This window comes from Aotus nancymaae, unplaced genomic scaffold (assembly GCF_030222135.1).
Source record: "Aotus nancymaae isolate 86718 unplaced genomic scaffold, 86718_ANA_hifiasm-v0.15.2.pri h1tg000059l, whole genome shotgun sequence".
Lineage (NCBI taxonomy): Eukaryota > Metazoa > Chordata > Mammalia > Primates > Aotidae > Aotus > Aotus nancymaae.
In genome coordinates, this window is record NW_026988473.1 from 54,048,807 (window position 1) to 54,069,845 (window position 21,039).

Below are 21,039 nucleotides of genomic sequence, written 5' to 3' on the forward strand. Positions count from 1 at the left end.
AACAGCTCAGCACTCCTAGAACAAGGTAGGGGGAAGTATATTTCCTCCATTTTTATATATTTTGGAGGCTTCCCAAGGAGAAAATTAAAGCCCTTCTATCAAGTTTTTCCATCTTTCTATCAAAGGTAAAATTTTATCCTTTGGGAGGCCGAGGCGGGTGGATCACGAAGTCAAGAGATCGAGACCATCCTGGTCAACATGGTGAAACCCCGTCTCTACTAAAAATACAAAAAATTAGCTGGGCATGGTGGCGCGTGCCTGTAATCCCAGCTACTCAGGAGGCTGAGGCAGGAGAATTGCCTGAACCCAGGAGGCGGAGGTTGCGGTGAGCCGAGATCGCGCCATTGCACTCCAGCCTGGGTAATGAGCGAAACTCCGTCTCAAAAAAAAAAAAAAAAATTTTATCCTATTTAGTCAGACTTCTTAAAATGTGGAATTGCTGAACTGGAAAAGGTAAGAATAAATGTTCACTACAATATCCTTTATAAAGAAAAGAAGCCAAAGTCCCACAATGAAATTATTGTGAAAGCAATATAGGTGCTTCGAGATAGACTTGAAAGGAGATTGTGGATTTTATGATCCCAAAGATGCATTCTGCCATCTTTCTCTAGGCTCCGTCTCAGCAAGTCTTTAGAACCCAAACCCAGTAAAAAACAACGCACCAGCCATGTCTCATTGATGGGTGTCTAAACTTTCTTTAACAACCACTAACTATTTTCTACCATGCTAATCCTCAACCATTCCAGCTTCGTGACCTTCACGCTGATGGGCATACCTGGCTTAGAGTCACAGCACTTGTGGCTATCTGTTCCTTTCTTCTCCATGTTTTTGACTATCCTCATTGGCAATGGTTCTGTCCTTTTCCTGGTGGCCACAGAGCCCACACTTCATTCACAAATGTACCTGCTTCTGGCCCTACTGATGGTGGCTGACCTCATATCCACTCTGGCTGTGGTACCCAAGCTCCTCTGCCTCTTCTGGTTCAATGATGGGGACATAGCTGCCAATGCCTGTTTCACTCAGATGTTTTTCATCCATGGATCATCTGTGGTACGATCAGCCCTCCTTGTTTCAATGGCTTTTGACCGTTTTGTGGCCATATGTGAGCCCTTACGCTATAATATAATTCTGAGCCATTCCTTAGTTGGACGCCTGGGACTGCTGGCTCTTGCCAAGGGTGTGATCCTTGTCTTGCCCATGCCTCTTCTACTTCAAAGATTAACCTTCTGCCACACAGTCATTCCTCATACCTACTGTGATCACATGGCTGTGGTGAAGATGGCCTGTAACCACACCAGGCCCAATTGTGTCTATGGGCTCTTTGTGATCCTGCTTGTGGTGGGACTTGATCTGCTGCTCATTGGCTTCTCTTATGTCCTTATCCTTCAGGCTGTGGTACGCCTTAGATCTCGAGATGCCACCTACAAAGCCCTCAACACCTGCTCAGCACACCTCTTTGTCATCCTTGTCACTTATGTGCCTGCACTCATTTCCTCTATCACCCACCGCATTGGTCACAATATCCCACCTCATGCACATATTCTCCTTGCCAATCTCTACCTTCTCCTGCCCTCAATGCTCAACCCCATCATCTATGGTATAAAAACGAAGGAAATACGGGGCAAGGTGACCAAATGCCTGTGCAGAGGAATTGCACAGAATGTGAGTCCCAGCAATAAACCTGTGAGTAAATGAATAATAAGGTTAACTGATAATGCTTTCGCTCAACCATCCAACACCCAGTTGCATCTCCGTATCAGCTGTGGAAAAAATAAAGCATGAATAAGTGATTTTCTTTTTCTTTTTTTTTGGGGGGGGGGTCAGGTGGAGTTTACAAGAAGGACCAGTGTATTTGTACTTTCATTGAGTTATGGAGTACAGAAAGGAGTGTCTAAGCTATCTCTTCCTATGCCTATTTACCAGGGACACTCTGATGTCATGGGTCTCCTGATGACATTCACATCTGTTCACATTCATCAACTACATACAATATTGCTCTTCAATGATCCAAGGTCATGTTTTCTTGTCTTGATGGAGACTTTATATTTGTTTCAGTTTTCTATCTATTTTCTATTTCTCAAATTATCTGTGTTTGTTTCTAACTAGTACCTTTTGCTGAAAGGAATGTGGTGTACTTATTATCTTAGCACACCACCTTAACATGTAATATCTCTTCAGGCAATTGATCTTTTCATCAGGAATATTTGACATGAAATACAATGTGGTATGTTCACCGCACTGACCGGATGATATTGATGATAGGGATGTGATGACAACAATGAAGGAATTTGAGGATGATATATATAGACTGAATTCAGGGACTGCTGAGATACATATTTCAAAAATTTTATTGCAAAGGAAAACATGTATTTGTATACCTGATTCAAAAGACTTAAATGACCAGGAACTTCATCTTTAAAAAGCCATGTGTGAACATGAAGCCACCTGTTCTTGAAGTGATATTTCACAGTGACTCAAGTCGTGTACAAAGACTAACATATTGTTTTGATGAAGCATTGCTTTGTTGATATGTTTTGAATCATTGTAATGAGTGAAATTTCTATCTAATCATTTAAATACATAGTTATCATCAGATCAATTGCACAACATAATAAGACAAATACAAGATTGGATATTTAATCAGATAAAAGTTAAACTTAATAAATGTTAAATTGAAACTGTGGAATACAAGAACTACTGAGACATAGTATTATCACAGATTTAGCACAATCTAAACATATGTGATTACTGAGTTTAGAATCAGGAGAAAGGATCAGGTATTTCTAAACTCCTTTTCAGTCTAAATCACTGAGTTTGAGATTCTTCAAAAGATAGTGACATGGAGAATAAGTGTCATATATACTCTTTAACCGTAGCCATGACTTCTAACAAATTCTTACCCCCTCTCTACTGTGGTGAGCTAAACAATCTATAAATTCTAAGAACGGCTGGGCACGGTGGCTCACGCCTATAATCCCAGCACTTTGGGAGGCTGAGGCGGGTGGATCACGAGGTCAAGAGATCGAGACCATCCTGGTCAACAAGGTGAAACCCCGTCTCTACTAAAAATACAAAAAATTAACTGGGCATAGTGGTGCACGCCTGTAGTCCCAGTTACTCGGGAGGCTGAGGCAGGAGAATTGCTTGAACCCAGGAGGCGGAGGTTGCGGTGAGCCGAGATCGCGCCATTGCACTCCAGCCTGGGTAACAAGAGCAAAACTCCGTCTCAAAAAAAAAAAAAAAAAATTCTAAGAACATCTTTAATTCCTGCGATCTAGAACAGAGAGTGTGCTCCCTACTGATCACTCCTTTCTGTTGGGTTTCACCTCATCTTGCCTAGGAAGATGAGTAGGATGATGCCTACAAGCAGGAAAACATCATATTCTCTGTATAACAGACTAACAACATTGTAACCAGCCAGTCCTGTTGTTAATTCTCTTAGACAAGAAATGGCCCAATCTACTCTTAACTATGGAAGTGTTTCTATGGAGACTGTGATGGGAAAAGGTTGGCATAGGAGGAGGAAAAGAGGTAAAGCCAGGATATGGCTGGGCTCTGTGGCCCCACTCAAATCTCACATCGAATTGTAATTCCCACTATTGGGGGACAGACCTGGTGGGAGGTGATCGGATCATTTCAGCAGATTTCCTCTTTGCTGTTCTTGTGATGGAGTTCTCACAAGATCTGGTTGTTTGAGAGTGTGTAGCACTTCCCCCTTTACGCTCGCTCTCTCTCCTGCTCTGCCATGGTAAGACACGCTTGCTTTCCTTTCACCTTCTGCCATGATTGCAAGTGTTCTGAGGCCTCCGAGTCATGCTTTCTGTACAGCCTGCAGAACCATGAGCCAATTAAACCTCTTTTCTTCATAAATTACCCAGTCTCAGATAGTTATTTATAGCAGTGTGAGAATGGAATAATATAGTCAGATCATTATTTTATGTTAGACTCTTCGTACCTTTTTGTTCTTCATAAGCCAGATCTCCCACTGAAGGTTGGAGACTGAGAGAGGATTTATGTCTAACATCTTCATGATTAGCATGGCAAAGGTCAGAGAAAACTAAAGAAATAAAGTGCTAAGTATTCTACTCTCATTAAAATATAATCCCAATGATGGAGAAGAATTATAGCATTCAAATATTGGAAAGCAGGGGAAGAAACTGGATGATAAGAAACTCTAAGAGAATTCAGGGTAACAGCTAAGGTTGGGGTATTTCTGTCCTCAGAAAGGAACAAATAAAGGGTTCCACATTATCTTCCTCACATTCTATTAATTCCAGCAAAAATACCATCTCTTTAGGTGGCTCCATGATAGTTATTCCAGGTATTTATACATATAATATCTCATTGAATTATTTTAAATTTAGCTCAAGTTATATAATAATATCCATTTTTCAGATTAAGTTACAAAGACTCAATTTCTTTATGTAAGTTACGCTTACTGGTAGTGAGTAGTTAGCCTGGATTCTAACCCTAATATATCTAATCATAAGACATCTTTCCATTCTGTTATGCTTATATTGTCTTTTTGAAGACAACCAAGAATATAGAATAAAGAAGTTGTGGAGTGGCCGGGTGCTGTGGCTCGTGCCTGTAATCCCAACACTTTGGGAGGCTGAGGTGGGTGGATCACAAGTTCAGGAGCTTGATATCACCCTGGCTAACACAGTGAAACCCCATCTCCACTAAAAATACAAAACATTAGCCAGAATATATACCTACAGGACTGTTGACTGGAGGCCTTAGTTTCTTACCACATAAATCTCTCCATGAGGCTACTAGAGTATGCCCATGGAAGCTGATTTCCCCAAGAGTTAGTAATCCAGGAAGAGAGAAAAAGATTCAAAACCTTTTATGACCTAGCCTCTGATACAATCTACTGTCACATCTGTCATTTTCTATTGACCATGCAGAATAACCCTGATACAATGTGTAACAGGACTAAAAAAGGCCTTGTGTACCAGGAAGCGTGAGTCACTGAGTGACATCATGAAATCCGGTTACTAAAGTGTCTTGGTTCAAATGTTTTGTCTCTTCCAAGGCTCAATAATACACTAAGAGCTGTTTATCAAAAGGCAAGCAAGCCTCTGCTGCAGTTGGTATGGCCTTACTCGCAAATCCCATGATTCTTCATTGTGATACTCCTACTGGAACTTGACATTAGTTCCATCCTGTATCTTGTCCCACAACTGATACCCAATAACAAGTTTGCCAGATCATGTCGCCCAAGCAGCAGAGATGATTGCACAATGGCCTGAGCGTGCTGCTCCTGGCCTCCAGTTAAAGTTACAGCCTCCTACATCAGCCAGTGTTTGAACTTAAGCAATATTCTTACATGTGGGGTGTGCCACCCAGATTCTAAAGGGTATTATTAAGCTCTGTGTTTCTTTCCTCATGGAGTTGGAGGAGAGTATGCAAAATACATCAATTTGACTTTTGCTTTTGTGGGGATATCTTGGTATTTCCCTGATCTCTGCACCCTGAAAAACTTTACTAAAGTGGCTAGTTCTTGCATCTTCATAGGATTTGTCTCCCACCTCTGTAGTGCTTGTATTTGAGAAAGTCCTATAATAATATTTAGCCAATATCACTCATCTTGCCAACCATTCAACATGATGTTGTCAATGTTGTGGATCAGCGTGATATTTTGTGGGATGTCAAGCAGTCTAGATCTCTGTGGACTCTGTTATAACATAGGGCAGGAGAGTTAACATAGTCTTGAAACAGAACTGTAAATGAATATTGCTTGTCCCATGTGAATGCTGTTTGTGATTCACTTTTCTAATTCAATTTTCTAATTCACCCTTCCACTATAGGTGATAAAAGCCTCTTCATATACTGCCATTACTTTATATACTACTATTACTGAGGCTGTCTCATTCTTACAATTAGCTATGATTAGGAAAAATACGTTATACAAGTCAATGACTACGTCCTATGTACGTCAGGCCTTAAGTATGCTGATCTATCTGTGATAACACATCTGGCACAATAGTTGCAATTAGAGTTTCTATGTAAGTGTAAAATAGTCCATAGTTATTCTTCAGGATTCATCTACATTCTGCATGGACCAGAATTAAACAGATATGTGATAGGCATCACAACCTTGGCATCTTTTAAGTCTTTAATGATGATACTAAGTTTTAACATTCTATTTCTGAGGAGGTAAGTTAATTTTTGTTCATCTAGTCTTTATGTTCTAGCACTTTCAATCAAGCATCTTCAAAATCCAAACCCAAGAGTTACCTTTGGCTCCTGCCAGTACATGCCAGCTAGTTCTTGTAATTCTTTAGATGTTTAGCTCTTTTATTCTCTGGTGAGATCTAGAGTGTACCTAGCTGTGTTATGCAGCAATGAAGCCTTAGTTATAAGCCTGGCAGTCAGGAGAAGGGGAGGAAGCATGTTGTGAGTAAGTGCCTGTTGTCTTTTGGAGCATAAGTTTCTGTAGCGTCATCTAGCACAGAAGTAATAACAGACTGCTGCAGAGATCTCTGCATGTCTAGAAGGTCCAACAAACATTATTGAGTATATGTCTTCAGAAGCACCCATCTGGATAATAATGATTCTGTCCCAGTTTTCAAAATTCTAGCTTTTCTTTACCAACATATTGACCTACACGTAATAGAACCACTTTAGTTGAATGTTTAGACTTCACTGGACCCCTGTGAGTCTCCCAAGTAAGTCTTCAGCCTGCCGTTGACTGTGTATGCCCTTCCACTATAGGTGATAAAAGCCTCTTCATAAACTACCACCACTGAGGCTCTCTGGTTCTTACAATGAGTTATTATTAGTGGCTATGAGACTCTCATCTTTCAAAAAAATAGCAAAATAAGTCACCAGTCATCAGTTATTTTTGTAGGCAATTCTTCCTCCATATATTTCAAATGGCTATATCATCGCACTTACCACCTTTACTTCCACTGGTGAAATAGCAACTGAACTACCACCTCTTCTCAGGTACTATCCTGCCCCACCTATGAATCAAGAGAGCATCCTCTGCCTGCCAGACAGAAAATCCCAATTTCTTATCTACTTGTACCACTCTCAGTGTTACTAGTATTACTATGACTCTTGAGCAAAGCAGATGCCAAGATGGGATTTACCATATAAGAATTTTAGTAAAAGAAATACCGCATGAAAGAAAATAAGGAAGCAAATCATCATAGATTGGGACAGCAGTCACATCACAACATAAGTTCAATCCCAAGTTAAAAAGAAAGAAAGAGAAGTTTTGGTCAAAGTATCTTAGATTGTGATGCAAAGCCAAAGTCAGCTTACCAAGGAGCCTACCAACATGTCCCACATTCCCCAGTAATGGATTTCCTTCAGCATCCTTGCCACACTCAGTCATAGTGGAGAGTAGCCAATGGGAGGCATCACCTAGGTTCAAATTCAATGATAGATTTCAAGTTGCAGGAGTTAGGCCCTTCAGTCAATTAGGCTCCCTGTAGTAGGAGGCCTCTGCAACACATTCATATGACCATCATAGGACACTAAAAGGAATTTGGAGGGCAAGAGAAGAGGGAACTATGAGTAATTATTCCCCACACTCTCTTTGTCTCTGGCTCCTTTACTCCTTTAATTTTTCTGTGAAGTTTCAGAGAGTAAACGTGTTTTGCTTTGCAGGTGATGTGGTTTTTGTCACAACTAATCAGCATTTCCACTCTAGTGCAAAAGCAGCCATAAATTATAATGTTAAGTAAATGAGTCTGGCTGTATTCCAATAAATCTTTATTTATAAAAACAGGGAGCAGACCAAACTTAAATCACATACCACAGTTTTCTAATCCCTGCTCTATAGCCATGGTATTGTTTATACAAATGAAGAAATGGAGTCAATGCACATGTCTACTAATACAGGATTGGTTAAAACATACTACAAGATAATTTTTTAAATGCTATAAATTTATATATACCATCATGGGTTGATGCCAAACAATGTTAGTTAAACAATAAATTTCAAAATACCATGTGTAAACATATTTCCATTTTATACTGACAATACTTGAAGATTTTGTTTACATAAGAAATAGGTATGAACAGATACATGTTGTATTGGGTTGAATAGTGACATAATTTTTATAAAAACTATCAGGAAAGAAAGAAAAGAAAGAAAGAAAGGAAGGAAGAAAGAAAGAGAAAGAGAGAGAGAGAGATACCATAATATAATACAGTATTTGAACTCTCTGCTTTTGCCCCTCAATCCTATTTCAACCACAGTAAACAAACAAACAAACAAGTTCACTCTAAGATTTTAGCAAAAAGGAAGTGCAGTGCTGCCACAAGCGTTAAGCTAATGATGCCCTCAGGCTGCTTTAAATTCTTAACTATGACATTTTGCTGATGACTTTTTCTCTTTGTAGGTTTGTGATGGCTTAAATATCTACTTAATACTTATTTCAGATAAGCAGTACTCTGCTCTTCAGTCATTAATGCTCCTGCAAATTTTCCTTGATCTCTGGTCTAGCATTTATAGAAAAGGCACTTCCTAGTCAATTCTCTTTTTTTTCCCCTCTTGAAGGTTGGACCTTTTATTTCAAGTTCTGAAATATCCCACCTTTCTCAGTTTATGTTATTAATTTTTTTGTTTATTTGAAGCCTTAATTATTAGTATAACTAGAACAACATTCTGGAGAAGTTTCATTTATTTTCCTGCCATTTTAAGAGTTTCATTTAAATAGTGGTCATGTGGCTTTTAAAGTAGGTATCTTTTTCATTGAATTATGCCTTTTTATATTAGCTGTACAATATGAGGACAACCCCTAAAATATTTCGGGCCACAAACTTTATATGTCTTAAAATGTTTAACACTATACTCCAAATCAATGTCTAGAAGTGATGAACAATATCTCCTGAACTTAATGTGTTCACAAATCTTGGCACACGATCTGAACTCTACACACCACCCCAATTGCTTGTTCATGATTTCTTCCTGGATTTCCAGAGAAATGGCCTGGCAGAGTTATATAACCAAGATTTCCAATATAAAACTGACTTTTATAACTATGACCCTTTAAAGAACATTCTCAGAATTTTCTCTTTGCTAGAGATTCTTGTCATATGCTGGAATTAGTTGAGACAAACGTTGACTCTAGGAACTGGTACAAATAAAAATTTGTAAGAATGCATATCCACCTTTTAAGAGTAAGAGTTTCCCATTTCCCCCCTCCTTTGAAATTTCTCTGGGAATTTCAGATTATGTTTTCTGTGCATATTCCCTAGGCTTACAAGGAAGCAACAAGTTCTGCTGCTCAAGTGTAAGGTTTCTGCAGTAAGGATAACATAGGGACTAAATTCAATTTTGCACTATCATTATCCCTTTTCACTCCCCCAAACAATCTTCTCCATTTTACCTTCTCCTTGAACACACAGATACACACACACACACACACACACACACACAAAACTCAGCCTTATCTTGGCAAAGTAAATAGCATTCTACAACTCATTGATTTGAAGGTGGGCAAGTTACTGGTTGCTCATATGTTCTCACCACATGGAAGCATTCTACCTCATTTTACATGTGTTCAGTGTGTGTGTGTGTGTGTGTGTGTGTGTGTGTGTGTGTGTGTGTTGTTCAAAGTGCTTTTACAGACATTATAACATGTAATTTGTCCAACCCCTGTGTCAGGTATAGAGAGCAAATGCCATTATTTTCATTTCACAGTGGGGATAATTGCCTTGCTTTGGAGTTACTGAGACCAAAAGGTCTCCTATGCCTTAGCCTCTCTGACCAACGACAAACATCTTGGCAGCTAAATCTGCCAATAGAACACATTTCTATCACTAGCTGATTTCCTCAGGAACTGCATCTACTCAACGTTCTTCCTCAAACTCACAGATGCTGGATTAGCAGACACGTTTCTGACCATGGGCAGTGGTTGCGGGTTCTTTTCTCCAGCAACCATATTTGGTCACTTTGTCCCGGAACTCCTTAGTTTTCACTCCATAAATTATAGGATTGAGCATTGGAGGTACAAGGAAATAGAGGTTGCCGAGAATGGTATGGACATGGGGTGGAATGCCTCGGCCAAAGCGGTGAGTGAGAAAAGAGAAAAGTGAGGGAGTATAAGAAATAAGCATGACACAGATGTGTGTGGTACAGGTGTTGACTGCTTTGTGGTGGGCTTCCTTAGAAGAAAGACGCAGTATAGCCTGGATGATTAGCACGTAAGATGAAGCAATAGCTGAGAGGTCTAGCCCAGCAACCAACAAGGCCACCACCAGGCCATAAATCCGGTTGAGTGTAGTATCTACACAAACCATCTTCACCACAGCCATGTGCTCACAGTAGGTGGTGGGGATGACATGACTGGCATGATAGGGCATTTGCTGAAGGAGGATGGGCATGGGGAGAATAAGGAGGATAGCTCTCACCAAACTCACTAGACCAATGAGTCCAATGCGACTATTGGAAAGGATAGTGGCATAGTGCAAGGGCTTGCAGATGGCCACGTAGCGGTCAAAGGCCATGGTCATCAGGACAGCTGACTGCATGGCCGAGATGGAGTGGATGAAGAACAGTTGAACCAGGCAGCCTTCATAGCTGATCTCACTCTGGCCAAACCAGAAAATGCACAGCACCTTGGGAATGGTGGTTGTAGACATGCCCAGGTCTGTGAGGGCCAACAGGCAGAGGAGCAGAAACATGGGTTTGTGCAGGGAGCGCTCTGTGGAAATGGTGAGGAGGATGGTGCAGTTCCCAAGCACAGTAATGAAATACACGGAGGAGAAGGGGATAGCTATCCATTTGTGTTTGTCCTCCATGCCAGGAATGCCTTGGAGAATGAAGAAAGAAGGGTGGCCCTGTGAGGCATTGCAAGCAGTCATGGTGGCACCCTGCTTAAGTACCTATGGAGAACAATAAAGAGTCTACATGAGCTTCAATTTTTAAAAGAGCTTCAAAATGGAAAACAAAGATTGAAATGTTATACACAAAAATGATTCTGAAATCATGATGTTATATATCATAAAGGACAGTTGTAATAGTACAGTAGCAATAATGAGGTATAACTGCATTAATATTCAAGAGGATATATTCTATGCTAAATGCTTTTATTAAAGACAAAATGGTTCTTATTAAATAAATATCTCATTAAATCTATTTTAATATTAAGAAATAAATGTGTATCAACATAAAGAATAGAACGTGAGATATGTGCAAGACAAATGCATGGAATAGAAAGAGAAGCTGACAAAATGCAATATAGCCCTCTCAGAAACCGAAAGATGAAATGTACTCAACAAAACTGATTTTTTTTAATTAAGGTAACTTAAAAGCTTATAATAGAATTCCGCATCCAAAAATTAAGGAATTCATATTTTCAGCAGATACAGGATATGAGGGAGTGGGAACATTATTGATGAGAATGGTGCATTGACAATGAAGAATGAAGTAGGCAATGGGGTGCTGGATGGCTGAAACTCACCAGAATGTGAATATAAAGCCCACCCTTATCTAAAACCACTTACCTGAAAGGGAGGCAGTGAGAGGGTAGGCAGCTGGTCCAGACACCTTCTGCAAATGTGTATGTGTGAGTGCATACATATGTATGTAGGTATATCTTAACAAACACTCATACGGCTCTTGGAGAGCACACTCATGGCCCTGCATCTCTCCACACTTCACTTCTGGGTGCCCAAAATAAATGGTGTGGCCCTTTAAGTAACTTAAGTAAAGGTCCTCAGGGTGCCCAGCATTAGCTCTTTGCTTATTTCCGCCAACCCCAACCTTCCACTCCCCAACACACAAGGCACAACTATTATTATGTGTAAAACTGACCCTGGAGGTTGCCTGAGCTCCCAAGAGATGAGGGTAATTAATCTGAGGAATTCAGGAAGTGTTCCAGTCTTTGCCAATCTTGGAGGAGTCTGAGGAGAGAGAGGGGGAAGTTAAAACTGAATCAATGGATGAATAAATAAACTGTGGTGTATATGTACAATGAAATATTATTCAGCCTTAAAAAAGGAGGATATTCTGCCATTTGACATAATATAGATAGACCTGGAGAAGATTATACTAAATTAAATAAGCCCATCCCAGAGAGACAAATAACCACATGATCTCACTTACATGTGAAATTTGGAAACAGGGGATGTCTAAAACATAGAGAATAAAATGATTACCAGGGTCAGGGCCACAGAGAGGAAATAGAGATATTGGTCAAAAGATACAAAATAGCAAACATGTAGAATGAACAAGTTAAAATACCTAATATGCAACATGGGCAGTATCGTTAATAACAGTATATTGTATCCAGGATTTTTGTTGAATGAGTAGATTGTAGCTGCTTTTGCTACAAGGGGAAAAATGGGTAACTATGTGAGACAATGAATATGTTAATGTGTTCCACAATAGTGGAACATGCATATGCTACAGATATAGGTATCTTATAACATCATGTTGTATACCTTAAATATACACAATAAAATTTATTTTTTAAAAAAGTTGAATCTGTCACTAGATTGGGGACTAGCCATTTGGGCATCCTAAAGGCCCTCATTCCCAAGCATGTGTAGGTGCGGGAGCTAGGGAGATGTTTATTCTGTGGCTGGAGTAATTATGCCAATTAAGGCATCAGAGGTATAACTTCTGTTGATGGATACCCTGGCAATATAGTGTTAGCAGCCTCATATTCTATCTCTGGCCTTTTTCTAGTTTTTAGTCTCTCACCTTCGTCCCAGGCCAATGGCTTTGCTGTAGACATTCCTTGGGGCATCTTCAGCAATCCAGTGCACTCCAGAAATATTTCCAAGGAATTAAGTAGATGGGGCACAGTGGTCAAGATCTTTGGAAGAAAGATCAGGGTACTAAGAATCAAATTATTCTAGTCAACTCTTGTTGCATAACAAACCACTCCCAAACAATGGTTTTAAAACAATTTATTATTATCCCTTATGATGCTATAGATTTTTCTGAGGTAATTTGGGCATTTCTCACTTGGGATATCTCTCTTACGTGGCTATAATCAGAAGTACTAGTCAAGCCTAGCACTGGTGCTGTTAACTAGGAGCTAAGCCAAAGCTGTCAACCACACGACCTCTCCATATGGCTTTAGATTATCACAGCATGATGTTTGTGTTCTGTAGTGCCCAAAAAGTACATATTCAAAAACACCAATGACAAAGCTGTAAGATTTCTTATAATCTTGCCTCAAATATCCCCAAATGTCACATCTATTTTTCAAAAACATTGCTAAGGGCAGACAAGAAAAATAGGGAAAGAAATTAGACTTTACCTATTAGAAGAGTGGTGAGGTAATATTGCAGAAAAGTGTATGTGATGCAAAATACTGTTTTGCCATCTTTGAAAAATAAAACCTACAACATTCTACCCTCTGGTCACAATACACATATCCTCATATATACAAAATACATTTATCTCTTCTTTAAGACCCCAAAGTCTCCTTCTCATTATGGGATCAATTTGAAGCCCAGAATCTCAGCCTCAAAATCAGGATAAAGTATGAAGAAGACCCTTTGGATTCAGTTCCTTTTATACAGCACCATGAGTACAGCTTCTTTCGGTTTGGAGATCTGTGAAGTAAATTAAATGAGTTATCTGCATCCTACACAGCCAATATACAATTGTGATACAGAGATAGAACAACTGCAATAGATACTTATATGTGAAATAGTGGAAAAGGTATTTAACCCCCACTTGTCTATTATAATTCTAAAGTACAGCCAGAAATATATCACCAGTTTCCTAATAAGGACCCAATCCTGCTCCCTGGGAATAATTCTCCATGGCTTGGCTACAACCACAGGGAAATTGACTCTATATTCTACGTCATCTTATTTTTGTAGCAAAAAAATGACCTATATTTACATATGAGTAGCTTTCTCAAACTTCTCCCTGCTTAATAAAGTTAAAAACCTAAAGACTTCTTTTATTTTGCAATGACTATGGCCTTTTCCGCCAAAGTTCATGGTACTTATATCTGTATGTTTTTCTTAAAAACTGAGTTTGCTACTAAAATTTTAGAGTTTACTCTATTAGACAAAAGTCATACCCACAAATACCTTTCAGATTTTTATCTTTCTGATTTTATCTGACAGTTACAGTACTCTGAAAAAATATTCTAAAGATTCTTAGAAGGTTCTTTGTCTAATTAAAAACCTCTATTTCTCTATTGTTAGCAAAGGATCTTACAGCCTTTTTCTGGAGATGATACTACACCCTGGGACCATTTTTTACTGTGAGAATATTTTGTTATTGGAGAAGCCGGTGGTGGAGAGAGTTAATTTCTTCTTTGAATCTAGCCAGATATTACATCTTTGTATTTACTCTGAATGTTGTTTCAACATTAAACAATTTCATTTTTACTTCATATTGCTTTATACATGCATTACCATATGTAGCATAAAAATTGTGTTGGTACTTCCAGTACTTTGCTTTGAAATCTCCTTAGCCAAATACATCTGTTTATTAAGTATACTTTTCAATTTTTCATGTTATTGCTCCAGATGTCTGATATCTCAATTGGACTGAATGTCCAAGATGGCTTACTGACATAGCTAACAGTTGTTGGCTGTTGGCTGTTGGCTGGGATATCCACTGGGGCTACTCACTAGAATTTAAATATGACTTCTCCATATTGCTTAGGACACTTGTAGTATAGTAGTTTGGTTTCAAAGGGAGCCTACTAAGATTAAGCATTTTAAGAGACTGAGGTGGAAACTGCAAAGGCTATTATGACCTAACTTCAGAGGCTCCAGAATGTTTCTTCTGGTGAATGCTATTTCAAGGAATTCCTAAGTCTAACTCAGATTCAAGAGAAAGGGGTTTGGACTTTATTGATGCAGAAATGGCAAGAAGTTCACAATGCAAAAAAGCATGGAAAATGGAAAATATTGCTATGGCCATCTTTGGGTAATGCCTTCTGCCATATCAAATTATTAAAGCATCACCTATATAGACACTAAAATCATCAAAAATCATGATGAGGTTTTTTTTGTTTTGTTTGTTTGCTTGTTTTGTTTGTGTGTGTTTTTTTTGGCGGGGGGAGAAAATAACATTGTGACAAAAGTCTTCAAAGAAAGAATGACCCAGTCGCAGAAAATAACTGCAACAAGTAGAGATAATTGATAATATAGTTTGATGATATAAGATTTAAAGCTGGGAAATTTTAGAGTAAATGAATATTAGTTAAGAAGCAATTACATGGAGCATAAAAGAGAGTTGTGTCACTTTTAAACCCAGAAAATTACTGTAAGATCCAAGCTATGTGTTTTTCAAAGGACCAGACTTGATATGGAAAGAGCCAAGATTTCTTACGTATCAGAATCACCAGAGCTGTTGAAGAATGTCTTAGCCCATTAAAGTAGAATAAAGCTTACTTGCATTTTTTCATTTACATTTTTACCAAGTTCCCCAGCTGAATGTGATGACCACTAAAGTTTGAGAACCACTGTCTTAGATGATTTATTTTCCTGAAGGATTCTTTAATTATTTGCTGCTATCTTTACTGACTCATCTGGAAAGTGTCCTACAAAGGTATCCCTAATTGTCAGGATTTTACTCATGTCTTTTAGCCTGTTTACAAGACTAATCTGTCTAGTTACATATGATCAACATGCTATCTTCTAAATCTTGGAAATCTTATCAGAATATGAGATATAAATTTCCCTCTGATCCTTTTATACAAGCATTCCCTCTTCAAATTTTATTTAGCTTCTCTTGACACCTACCTACTTCTCTTGTCTCACTGCTTCCTATAACACATAGTGGATTTCCAGGATTTCATACACATTTAAGTCAGTGCTGTAGGAATTCCAGCTTTTAAAAAAATAAGAAATACTAAAAAATAAACATGATTACCTATTTTCTTTCCCATGCATTCAGCTTCTTGTCACTGGTTCCCTTCAGAGAAAAAGAGGAGGATGATTTTGTCCCGAATCTTCTTGGTGTTCACTCTATAGATTATTGGAATGAGGGCAGTGGGGATGGCTGCTACAAAGAGACTGGCAAATAGTATGTGGAAGGAGTGAGGAATATTGTGACCAAAATGGTGGGCAAAGACAGAGAATATGGCTGGTGTATAGAATATAAGAATAACACACATATGGGAACCACATGTGCTGAGGGTTTTCTGGCAGGCATCCCAGGATGGAAGGTTGAAGACAGCACGAAGGATAAGAATGTAGGAGATGCCAGTGAGAATCAGGTCTGACATGACAGTCACCATAGGCACAGCAAAGCCATACCAGATCTTGATGGAGATGTCCACACAGGCAAGCTGGGCAATACCTATGTGCTCACAGTATGTGTGGGGAATGAAGAGTGTTTTACAAAAAGGTAGTTGCTTTAATAGGAACACAACTGGGGAGATGATACAAAAGCTCCTGCTGATGATACCCATCACAATCTTAGTAATAGTTTTATGAGTGACAATAGCGGTGTATCTTAGAGGGAAGCAAATAGCAACATAATGATCAAACGCCGTGGCCAGCACGATGACAGAATCCATGGCAAAATTTTTCCAGAGAAAAAACATCTGAGTAAGACATCCAGGAAAGGTGATTTCCTGAGGACCCAGCCAGAAGATGTTGAACATTTTTGGTAAACATGTTATTAGACAGCTTGAGAACTGTAGCAGCCAGCATGAAAAGGAAAAAGAACAGGGGTTCATGGAGGCTTTGCTTCATAGAAATGAGGTAGAGAAGGACACTATTGCCTGCAAGGGCCACAAGGTAGGTAGTAAAAAAAGGAATCTGATCCAGATGTGAAACTGCTCCAGCCCTGGAATTCCCAGTAGGATGAATGGGCCTGGGTTGAAGCTGCTCAAGTTGAATGTCGCCATTACCGTGATTGATTAGTTGTGTCACATGAACTGAAAACAAAAATTGTGGGACTGATTGTTGCAGTGATATATAAAGATCTGCCTCTGATCGGAAGGATCCTTCTCCAGTATTATCCCCTCACTTTCAGCTCTAGGAAATGACAAATTATCCTTCTTCTCTTTACAATAAAGATGTGTCAAACTTCTAGTTATAATTTTAAGCCACAATAAAAATGGTATTGCAATATTTCTTAGAAATACAAGACATATAACTTAAACCAGTCTTGCCTACCTCTCAGCAACCCAGCAAGTTTTCTAACAAAATATATGCATAAAATAACATTAGGCAGAGAAATACTACTACTAGTCAGAGATTTGAAGCAAAAATTCGTTGTGAAATCTCCTGTTCTGGGGAACTGACATAACAACTGTAGAGGGTCACAGGAAGTTTAACAAAAGCAGGCTTGGTTTCTAAAACCTAAGTAGACAATGCTGTCTCTTTCTTCCTTGCTTCTCCCCCTAACCCCCTCACTAAAACATCTGCCTGGGTTGCCATTACTCTTACAGAAAAGCTCACCAACATAAAGAAGAAGTGGAGAACATTTCTCCATAAGGTTTAGGTGGTTTAATCTGCCCCTTCAGACATTCCTAGGTTGGAGAAATTTTCAAGAAAAGGCGGTCCCCAATAATTTACTACGTCAATTTGTCTCATGAAAGGAAGGTAAAACTCTTCTCTTGTTCCACAAAGAAGGCATATACCAGGAGGGGAAGCCCACTCTCCTGGCAATACTGTACAATAGCATCCTTATCCCTGCCTAATCCACTGTGGGGATCCCCCACCAGCGTAGAGGCCCCTCCGTGTCTCCGCCATGACGGGGTTTGAGCCCAGACACGTCTCTCTCCACTGGGTGCAGTCGAGTGAGGTGGCTACAGGAAGACGTGGGAAATGTTAAGCTTGCAGAGAGTTACTCTCAGTTCACTGCTTCTAAGGCATGACTGAAGTAATGCCAGATTATTGTGTTTCTCCTGAGGTCAATGTTCTGGGCTAGTTCTATGACTCTATTTACCCGTAGCCACAGAAACATTGAGATCATTCACTGAATCACTACAAAATTGTTCCCCTCCTGATTTATTGCTTGCCCACCTGTCTTAACGTTATTTTCTGTAACAATGGATAAAAGGATAAGAATCTTTTGTGACCTTTAGGTAAACTTGTATGTTGCCCCCTCCCTTGGTTACTTTGAACCTCCTTTGGTTACCTTGTAACTTTCTGTTTTTTCCCCTGATAATGATTCTGTAAGAAAACTGACGTCAGCCACTGTATGTAAAATCATATATAAGAACATGTGCACAAAGAATAAATCGCTGATCTGAGCATATCTCATTTCAGTCCTCCAGACCCATCTATCTCTCTCTCTCTTCTCTTCCGCGCACTCTCTCTTCCAGGTATTAGGACCCTCTTGCTGGTCAAGAGATCCTTGGCAGAAGTGCCGATCTCACGGCCAACAACAATCCACTTAATGATTCATTTTTTGAGACTTCATGGAAATAGTTGAATCCTTCTTCCAAAATCCTTTTATTTCATGACATGATAGATGACTCTTTTCTGCCAACCTCAGTATTCACTCTTTTTTTTCCTATCTGTCCCTTGAGTGTCGGAATTCTGCAGTGCTCTGCCCATGCGTCCACGCCTGCTGCTTTCTTGGCGTACAAAATGTTACCTGGGAGATTTCCGCAATGGCATGGCTTTAACGGTGACCCCTATGTTGAAGATTATGAAGTGTATAATTTTTAAAAATATTCCTCTCTTCTCAGTTTAAAAATTAGTTATCTTATGCTTGTAATCTTCACTTAGAAATCCTACATGTGCATCCAAGTCAGTATTTTCCAAACTATTCCATTTGTCTTTCTATTGCCCCAGACCTGTTTCTCCTATAATAGTTTCCAACTCAACAAATGGCAGTACAACACAATTTCTCAATCTAGAGACCTTGAAGCTATCTAAATCAAATTTTTCTCACACATAATCATAATCCTCATCTTCTAAATAATTATTGTAGTATACTAAGTATTCAATCAGTAGGTATCCATGTTACATCCACTCATTGCTACTCCTACAACGACTGCTTTATCCTACATGCCACCTTTTCTCATCAAGACCTCTGCATAGTTTTTCTAACATGAATGCATTCATTTTGCTTGAGCAATTGAAAGATGATAAAGGAAATAAAATTATATACATATAATGAACAGAATATTTTTAAAATATGTGATATAGGGTGTATCCCAAATTAAGAGAAAAAGAAAGTGGAAAGCCTATCACTTCCAGATAGAAGAAAATGACAAAGCTGGCAGTCAGCAGCAGTGGATTTTATCTCTGCTAAAGTCTAGGTAAGGCTCATTTCATTACCAATAGAGAAAGTGTCTCTGTATGTTGCCCAGGCTAGTCTTGAACTCCCGTCCTCAAGCAATCCTTCTTTCTCAGCCTCCCAAATGGCTGAGATTACAGGTGTGAGCTCCACAGCCAGCTGGATCCTACTTCTGATGCCATGTACACCAAAGTCAAAATTGAAATGTAGAGATGGATCTCTAAATACAACATTTTTGGAGGGAAGAAAGACTTGAAGTCTGGGGCATACACACAAACTGGGTGGTCTTTATTACATTTGAAGAACGAAGAAAAGGTTGGGATTTTTTAAAAAGCCCACGCCTAATAATATAAAGGCCTAGAATGCAATTCCTTTTTTCCCCTAGAAATGCCAAGTCCTCAAAGCTAAAGAAAGGAGGCTCAGGGATGATATCTGGGTGTTTCTAACACTAGCCATGTTGGAATTTCCAGTGTTCAAATTGACGCTTTTGTTGAGGTTATTCTTTTTTTTTTTTAATTGTACTTTAGGTTCTGGGGTACATGTGCAGATCATGCAGGGTTGTTGCATAGGTACATACATGGCAAGGTGGTTTGCTGCCTTCCTCCCTCCATCACCTATATCTGGTATTTCTCCCCATGTTATCTCACCCCCACCCACCACTGTCCCTCCCCTAGTACCCCCCAACTGACCACAGTGTGTGATGCTCCCCTCCCTGTATCCACATGTTCTCATTGTTCAACATCCGCCTATGAGTGATACTTTGTGGTGTTTGATTTTCTGTTCTTGTGTCAGTTTGCTGAGATTGATGGTTTCCAGATTCATCCATGTCCCTATGAAGGACACAAACTCATCGTTTTTTATGGCTGCATAATATTCCATGGTGTATATGTGCCACATTTTCTTTATCCAGTCTATCGCTGATGGACATTTGGGTTGGTTCCAGGTCTTTGCTATTGTAAACAGTGCCACAATGAACATACACGTGCATGTGTCTTTATAATAGAACAATTTATAATTCTTTGGGTATATACCCAGTAATGGGATTCCTGGGTCAAATGGTATTTCTATTTCTAGGTCCTTGAGGAATCGCCACACTGTCTTCCACAATGGTTGCACTAATTTGTACTCCCTCCAACAGTGTAAAAGTATTCCTGTTTCTCCATATCGTCTCCAGCATCTGTTGTCTCCAGATTTGTTTTTTGAGACGGGGTTTCGCTTTTGTTACCCAGGCTGGAGTGCAATGGCGAGATCTCGGCTTACCGCAACCTCCACCTCCTGGGTTCAGGCAATTCTCCTGCCTCAGCCTCCTGAGTAGCTGGGATTACAGGCACGCACCACCATGCCCAGCTAATTTTTTGTATTTTTAGTAGAGAAAGGGTTTCACCATGTTGACCAGGATGGTCTCGATCTCTTGACCTCGTGATCCACCCACCTCGACCTCCCAAAGTGCAGGGATTACAAGCGTAAGCCACCGCGCCCGGCCTGTCTCCAGATTTTTTAATGATCGCCATTCTAACTGGTGTGAGATGGTATCGCAATGTGGTTTTGATTTGCATTTCTCTAATGACCAGTGATGATGAGCATTTTTTCATATGTTTGTTGGCCTCATAGATGTCTTCTTTTGTAAAGTGTCTGTTCATATCCTTAGCCCACTTTTGGATGGGTTTGTTTGTTTTTTCTTGTAAATCTATTTTAGTTCTTTGTAGATTCTGGATATTAGCCCTTTGTCAGATGGATAGATTGCAAAAATTGTTTCCCATTCTGTTGGTTGTCGGTTCACTCTAATGATTGTTTCCTTTGCTGTACAGAAGCTCTGGAGTTTAATTCGATCCCATTTGTCTATTTTGGCTTTTGTTACCATTTCTTTCAGTGTTTTAGCCATGGAGTCC

The 21,039-nt window shown here is 39.4% G+C and overlaps 2 protein-coding genes and 1 pseudogene across 2 annotated transcripts; 1 reads left to right on the forward strand and 2 right to left on the reverse strand.

Moving 5' to 3' along the window:
• Positions 1–723: 723 nt before the first annotated feature.
• On the forward strand, positions 724–1,695 carry LOC105720030 (olfactory receptor 52P1-like). Its single transcript, XM_012456343.2, has one exon. It carries the CDS (start codon positions 724–726, stop codon positions 1,693–1,695), a length of 972 nt encoding a protein of 323 aa, XP_012311766.2.
• An 8,151-nt stretch (positions 1,696–9,846) lies between these two features.
• Positions 9,847–10,827, reverse strand: LOC105720031 (olfactory receptor 52P1-like). The gene has a single exon (XM_012456344.2). It carries the CDS (start codon positions 10,825–10,827, stop codon positions 9,847–9,849), a length of 981 nt encoding a protein of 326 aa, XP_012311767.2.
• Positions 10,828–15,851: 5,024 nt separating this feature from the next.
• On the reverse strand, positions 15,852–16,805 carry LOC105720033 (olfactory receptor 52H1-like; annotated as a pseudogene).
• Between the last annotated feature and the right edge of the window lie 4,234 nt (positions 16,806–21,039).